Here is a 7,815-nt window from a genome sequence, read left to right as displayed (position 1 = left end):
CCTTGCCATCGAGTGTCTTCATGGGCCTCTAGTTGGACCGCATGGATTAGCACAATAACGGTTATCTGAAGGGTAATGCCCACGTCAGACGGGTATGCGTCGACCCGCTAACGGACGCAACGCGCGCCAAATAGGAATCACCGATTTTGGCCACCCCTCCACGCTCCATGGCTCGGTCGAACCTGGGATGGGCCGAATACCCATGACACGGAACCTGCACGGCCCGGCGTGGTGCTTCGGTGTGGGCCACCGGAAGCTGTTTATTATTTTCGAGTGCCGAGAATTTAATCAAAAGAAAAAGAAAAAGCCAGTGCCGAGGTTCCGAACTTCCGATATCCAAACCGGCCGTCGGATCGAACGAACCGCACAGCACGCACGCACGCCGCACGTGCGCGTGAAGTCATCAACGTACCCACGGTGTGTCAGTGCGGGCGCATGACAGGTAGGGCCAACCGCAGAAACCCTAGATCCAGACTCACACACCGCGCCTTATCTCTCGAGTCCTCCCGGGGAGTTGCGCTCGCGGCCGCCGGTCAGCAAGCCACCCACGCCGCCGGCCATCCTCCTCCACCCCTCGCCCGCCGCACGCGAAGCGCCCCGCTCGCCCGAGGTTTCTTGCTTCGGGCAGCAGGGACCCTGCCACACAGGCCGTGAATCTCTTCCCGGTAAATCTTCATGCCCACCTGCCTTTGAAGCGCGGATTGGTCCTTACAATTTGCTGCTGATACTGTCTGCTTGCAATTGTGACGGTTAGGTTAGTGTGAAAACCAGGCCAATTCAGATGATTTCGTTTCGTACAATTTCGTTACTTCCTGCTCTGTAGCTCATCGCGTTCATGTGCTGGAGTAGCCTTCTGGTTCGCTTAGCGTAAGGCGTTTTCCTTGCTTCGCCTTGCTCGAACGTCACCCCTGTTTTGAGTTGTCACTTGGGTAGGAGTACGGTTCTGGCAACAACTTCGTGAATTGCTCTGCCCTGAAATCAGATAATATGTTATGCATCTTCAACTGCACAAGCTCCTGTTTTATGGAGCTAGTAGCGACATCTGAACTGGAGTAGCTAGTTTGCTTGGATATGGCCCTTACTGCCAGACCACCCCGCCAACTAGATCATGCTTCAACACACATCAGATCAGTTAAGTCCCCTTTTGTCTCATCGCAAAAAGGAAAGAAAATTACCCTCTGAACATTATTACCTAATTGGGCTGAATTCCAGAGTCACAGGTAAACCATTTACATCCCTGTAATGTTTTCTCATAGAAACTGCAGTGGCTTGTTTTTTGAAAACCTCGAATTAAACTGTTCCGTTGGGGAAATCCTGTATTCTAGAATTTGCTGAAACCACCAACTAGGCAACTACTAAGCAAAGTTACCTCTCTGGCTGAAAAACTAATTTATTTAATGAAATTCTGTTCAACTTATGGCAGTTACCTGATTTCCGTCTTCATTTCATCTTCGCAAAAAGGAAAGAAAATTACCCTCTCAACATTATTACCTAATCAAACTTATTCTGTTGGAGCAATCCTGTATTCTTTAAATTGCTGAAACAACTATCTAGGCTACTACTAAGCAAAGTTACCTCTCTGGCTGAATAGATTCATTTAAGTACTGAAATGCTCTTCAACTTACCACAATTGCCTAATTTCTGCATTCATTTCATCTTTCTAGGGAGCTGGCACTCATGGGGAAGGGGGCACAAATTGTGGCTGTTCTTCAGCTAGGTGGAGAGTTCACCACAGATGCTGATGGGAATATGTCCTATTCTGGCGGAGAGGCGCATGCGATGCTTGTCAAAAGTGACTGGACTTTTCTTGCATTTATGCACGAGATATCTTCGACGCTTAACAATCTCAAAGTCGACCAGTTCTTGTTCAAGTATTTCCTTCCAAGGAACAACAGAACCTTGATTTCTATTTCCAATGACAAGGACCTGCGTCGCATGGTTGAATTCCATGCAGAGTCGGAGACGACGTACATTTATGTCATAAAAAAGGTCGACAACAGGTACCTCTCTCTCTCTCTCTGTCTGAACATCAATTGTTTTTGTCCATTGCATTGCCGAAATGACAATAGAAATATTTGCAGGGCATTGAGCGTTGATGCTGACTCGGGCACTCCTGTAGATGAACCTGCCAGTGTTCCAACGACTCCTGATGGGTCTAAGAGGCAAAAAGTGTGTGCAGCTTGGAAGGATGTGATCACTGGAGTTGGCCAGGTATTTGAAGGTCCTAAGGATTTCCGTGATGCCTTGCATAAGTATGCCATTGCACATAAGTTTCATTACAGATTTATCAAGAACGACGCATCTCGTGTTACTGCCGAATGTACTGGTGAAGATTGCACATGGCGGATACATGCTTCCAAGTGTCCTGCCAAGAACAGTTTCATGATCAAGAAAATATCTGAAAGCCACACCTGTGAAACTGAAACAGTCAAAAGTCATCGTTTGGCGTCACAGCGATGGGTTGCTAGTGTTATAAAAGAAAAGCTACGTGATAGCCCAAACTACAGGCCAAGAGATATCGCCAAAGATCTTCAACAGGAGTATGGACTGTGCCTAAATTACTCACAGGCTTGGCGTGGAAGAACAATTGCTCAGAGAGAACTTTATAGCTCACATGAGGAGGCATGCATCCAGCTACCTTTGTTTTGTGAAAGGATTAAAGATACAAACCCTGGAAGCGTCGCAACAGTAGTGACTATGGAAGATTCAAAATTCTGTTTCTTTGTTGCCTTCAATGCATCGCTTCATGGTTTTGAGCATGGGTGCAGGCCACTCCTTTTCCTTGATGCAGTGTCTCCAAAACCAAATAACAAGTGGAAGTTATTGACTGCTACTTCAGTTGATGGGGAAGGTGATGTGTTCCCAGTTGCATTCTCTGTAGTGGATGCTGAGAACCGTGAAAATTGGCACTGGTTTCTTGAGCATCTAAAATCTTCGCTGTCAGCATCTCGTGCTATAACATTCATATCTAATGGAGAAAGTGGACTATGGGATGAAGTACCTCTGGTTTTCCCTGACAGTCATCATGGATACTGCATGGACTTTCTTATTGAAGAATTTAAGATGCAGCTGGACGATGCATGGACTGAAGAAGTAAGAGATGCCTTGGTTGAGCTTCTTAAGAAAGCCATTTATTCATGCACAGTTGACGAGTTTGATCAGCATATGGGACAAATTAAAGTTGAATCTGAGAAGCTTGCTGAATGGCTTTTGGAGATCAAACCTGAGCGGTGGTCAGATGCCCATTTCAAGGGGTCACGTTACGGTCAGTACTCCTGCAATATTTCCAACACTATTGTCGAGTGGATGCCCTCAAGATATGAGCTTTCAGTTGTGCAGTTAGTTGACACGATAAGATGCAAGCTCATGGAGATGATGTACACACGCAGAGAGTCTTCTAATGAATGGGCTGGGGTATTAACGCCTGCAGCGAACCATAAATTGCAGGAAGAGCTCAGCAAAGCTCATTCACTCAGTGTTACGCCCTCAGAAAGCGATGGAGATGGTAATTTGTTTAAGGTGTGCGATGATTCAGTTAATGTTGTCAACATGGACATGTGTGACTGCACCTGCCGAAAGTGGCATGTTTCTGGGCTGCCATGCATGCATGCAATGGCAGTATTTGAGCGCACTGGGCAGTATGCATATGACTACTGTGTGAAGTATTTCACGACTGAAAGCTACCGGTTGACGTATGCCTTGTCCATAAATCCGATACCTGATGCTGTTTTGCCTTCTACTGCAATAACGGATCCGTCGCAGAGTCCAGCGACATACGCATTCCCATTGCGAACTCGGCGGCAGGTTGGCAGGCCGAAAGAGAAACCTGCTGATCCACGCATCACAGTTAAAAGGGGAGTGCGCTGCAGCAGATGCAAAGGGTATGGTCACAACAAAGCAACTTGCAAGATTCCTATCAGCGGCGAAGCCTTGCCATCATCTGAGCTCGCCCTCCCCGAGGCCATACCACCAGCTGAGCTCACCCTCCCCGAGGCCGTACCATCAGCTGAGCTTGCCCTCTGCGAGGCCGTACCATCAGCTGAGCTCTCCCTCTCCGAGGCCTCACCACCAGCTGAACTCTCCCTCTCCGATGTACACAGTTAAGGTGGAGAGTTGCTCTTGATGTTCCCTGTAAGGAAATTGGTGCTATTTCTTTCTCTGAGTAAGCTGTAATATAGATGCCGTAGCTGTTGACTGTAGCTCAAATTGCTTCGTGAACTTGTCGTATTCGCTGCTGTATTTAGGCTGACAACATTCAGTTCGTAAATTAAACCTTGTGTGATGGACACCACCATTAGAGAAAGCTTTGGAAATTATTCTGCTATATTCTGGAGCCCGGTCTATTGTTGTATTTACCGTTCCTCCTGCTGTGTGGCTGCCTTATCATTTCTAGCAAGGCAAGGAATACGTCATAAGGTCAAAGTTACTTTTTCAGGGGCACTTAAAATGCAGTTTGTAACTGCTCGTGTATTCTACCTGCTATGCCTGAACTAGCTTTTTTTTTTCCAAACGACCCAACCATGGAATCGATTTTCATTATCAAGAGATAACGAAAACAAAAGCAAAAGAAAACAGCAGAGAGGGGGAACGCCGCCTACTGCTAGCGTTATAATGATATTACAGGGCGGAAGGAACCTTAAAAGTTTACATCCGGCGATAAACTAACAGGCCAGCACAACATTAGAGCATCCCCACTCGTTGGCGCTCCCCACGGCCAAATCCGGCGAAATTTTCGTCCGGATTGGATCAATTTTTGGCATGGGGGGCAGTATATTTTCAGTCGTGTGCTCCTCAAGCGGCGTTTCTCGGGGAAAAAAAGGATGGCCCGGAGAGTCCGGACGAAAGAGGAGACACGTGGGCGTGGACGGTTGGTTTTGCTCCATCCGGAGTCCCCGAGAGATCCCCGGGAAACCGAGGATGGCCCGGGGAGTCCGGACGAAATTAGGCCGTTTTCCGGACGAAAATGAGAACCTGGGGGCGCGATTGGGTCGTTTTTCGCCGTCCGGATGTAAAAAACGGCTCGTCGGGGGTTTCTCGGGGAGACGAGTGGAGATGCTTTTAGACAAGGTAGGCGTTAGTATCATCAAACCATCAACGGCAGCAGCAGGAGCTCGACTTTGTAACAGCATCATCATCAAGAGCAAGTTAGGCATCGGCATCATCCGTCTCCATGTCCTCCACACTAGGATCTTCCATTGCTTCATCGGTAATCATCGGGTTCTCCTAGCAGGCCTCCCTTCAGTCGCTGAGGAGGTGGTGGCAGCAGCAGCAGCAGCCGCAAGACGAAGCAAGTTGTCAGCGCCAGCTTTGATGTTTTCTGCATCAGGTGAATTATGGAGACCTGCCAAGTAATTCATAAAAATATCGGAAAAAACGGATTAGTTCATTAGGAGATTTTATCAATTTTTTCTCAAAACAGGCTCTATTTCGAAGTTTCCAAATAGACCAAGATATTGTATCCAGTCCAGCAATTTGTACATTTCACCTAGCAGGTACTAAGCGAGGAAACCACCGAAAAATTGAGTGAAGCTTCCAAATCTATCAGTTGCCCCAACACTCATAGCCACATTGCTCCATACATATTTTGTTGCTGCACATTCAAAAAAAAGAGATGTGATATGGTTTCATTCCGATGACAAACCTGACAGTTGGCATTTCCAGCCCAGTTCCTCTTCAGCAAATCATCTTTAGTTGCAATTGCATTATGCCAGATCAACCATAACCATATCTTTATCTTCAGTTGAATCTTATTTTTCCATAAATGTTTGAAGGATCTATCAGTCTCATTCCTGCACAAGTGATTGTACATTGATTTTACAGAGTAAATCACATTTTTTGTCCATTTCCAGAAGCGCTTATCTTTCCCCTGGGATAAGACCGTCTGTCTCACAATCTCCAGCAACCCATGAACTTGAACAATCAAATCAGGGGATAAGTATCTCCTAAAGGAGAAGTTCCAACCAAGGGCAGCAGCATCAGCAACTGTAACACTTTGTTCATTGCAAATTTGGAAAAAATTCAGGGAAGTACTCTTTCAAAGGATTAATTCCACACCAGGCATCACACCAAAAACTTGTCAGTTTTCCATCCCCCACCTGCATCCATCTGCCAAACAAATAAATCTCTCTTACTTTCTGCATATCTACCCACAGGGGAGAGTCACCAGGTCTGCTTTTTGAGTAAAAGACACCAGCATCTCTCAGATATTTCTTATTCATAAAATCATGCCAAGGACCAGCACCAGATTCAGCTTTCCACCATCACTTGCACATAAGACTGATATTGAATTTTAAGAGGTCTTTTAGACCCATACCACCCTTCTTCTTGGGTTTACGGATCCATCTCCATTTAAAAAATGGTATTTTATCTTATCTGCACTACTAGCCAAGAAAAAGGATCTAATAGGTTTTTCCATTTTCTAAATAGTAGTTTTATTCAACGCTCTCATAGACATCTGGTAGACACCTGTACTAGACAAACATGCACCAATTTTCATTATTCTCCCTCCAATAGACATATTATTTTCCACCCAGGCACTCATTTTTTCTTTGTTTTGTCTCCCAGAAAACTCATCTCAGCAACAGTGGGCCTCCTTGCACAGATTGGTGTACCCAGGTATTTTATTGGCCAATTACCACTTTGACAGTTGAAAAGATCAGAGTAAGTCTGAATCTTGTTATCATCATCCAGGATCAACATGACTTCACTCTTCTCAGAATTTATTTTCAGCCCAGACATAGCTTCAAATAAATACAACAACAACTTGAGGTTTTTGGCCTGCTCTAAATCATGTTGGATCATTAAAATTGTGTCATCAGCATATTGTAGTATAGCAACCCCCTTAGGAATAACATTGTCAGCCAAACCCACAACAAGATCATTTTGATGTGCCACAGAAATCATCTTAGCAAGACTGTTAGCTGCCATGTTAAAGAGAAAAGGAGCAAAAGGATCTCCTTGCCTAACTCCTTTGTGACTGCAAAGTATGGCCCCACCTTGTCATTGACCTTAAAACTAAGTGTCCCATCTGCAATAGCATTTTTTGATCCAGATCAACCAGTTTTCACTGAATCATTTCTGTCTACAACAGTCAAATAGGAATTCCCAGTTGACTTTATCATAGGCTTTCTCAAAATCAATTTTCAACACAACCCATTGTTGCTTTCTGAATTTTGCTTCCCTCAAAACTTCCTGTAGCAAGAGCAACCCCATCAGTAATATATCTTCTTTAATAAAGGCAGTCTGGGAAAGGATGTATGACTTTTTTCATAATGGGAACAACTCTGATAGTTAGAGATTTTGTGAATATCTTGAATAGGACTTGCAAGAGGCAGATTGGCCTGTATTTCTGTATCTTGTCAGCATCTGGCCCTTTTGGTACAAGAGTAATAATGCCATAGTTGATCCTTTTCAAGTCAATTGTATGTCTGTGGAAATCATTAAAAGCAGCAACCATATCTGTCTTAATAATATCCCATCATTCCTTGTAAAATTCTGCAGGAATCCCATCAGGACCAGCTGCTTTGTTATTTTTCCATCTGATCAATGGCATTCTTGATTTCCTCTTCACTGAATTCCCTATCCATCACATCTCTCTCCTCTTCACTTATTTTTTCATCAGCAAACCAAATATGGCTGTTCAGTCTAATCCCAGAATCAGTAGCTGGACCAAAGAGATTTTTGTAAAAGGCAGTGGCATGATTCAGTAAGTCTGTTGTTCCTTTTACCACATTATCACCATCCTTCATAGAAAAATAGTTCTCTTCCTTTTGCAACCATTGGAAATTCTATGAAAGAAAGAAGTGTTACTATCTC

The 7,815-nt window shown here is 44.7% G+C and overlaps 1 protein-coding gene across 1 annotated transcript; it reads left to right on the top strand.

Annotated features, from left to right (window-relative positions):
* Positions 1-450: 450 nt before the first annotated feature.
* Positions 451-4,324, top strand: LOC127312751 (uncharacterized). The gene is made up of 3 exons (XM_051343296.2): positions 451-665; positions 1,665-2,000; positions 2,082-4,324. The coding sequence occupies exons 2-3, from the start codon at positions 1,678-1,680 to the stop codon at positions 4,102-4,104; spliced, it is 2,346 nt and encodes a 781-aa protein (XP_051199256.1). The 5' UTR covers positions 451-665; positions 1,665-1,677; the 3' UTR covers positions 4,105-4,324.
* Positions 4,325-7,815: the final 3,491 nt, after the last annotated feature.

The sequence above is a fragment of the Lolium perenne genome, chromosome 7, assembly GCF_019359855.2.
Source record: "Lolium perenne isolate Kyuss_39 chromosome 7, Kyuss_2.0, whole genome shotgun sequence".
In the NCBI taxonomy this organism is placed as follows: Eukaryota; Viridiplantae; Streptophyta; class Magnoliopsida; order Poales; family Poaceae; genus Lolium; species Lolium perenne.
This window is presented reverse-complemented; position numbering and strand designations above follow the sequence as displayed.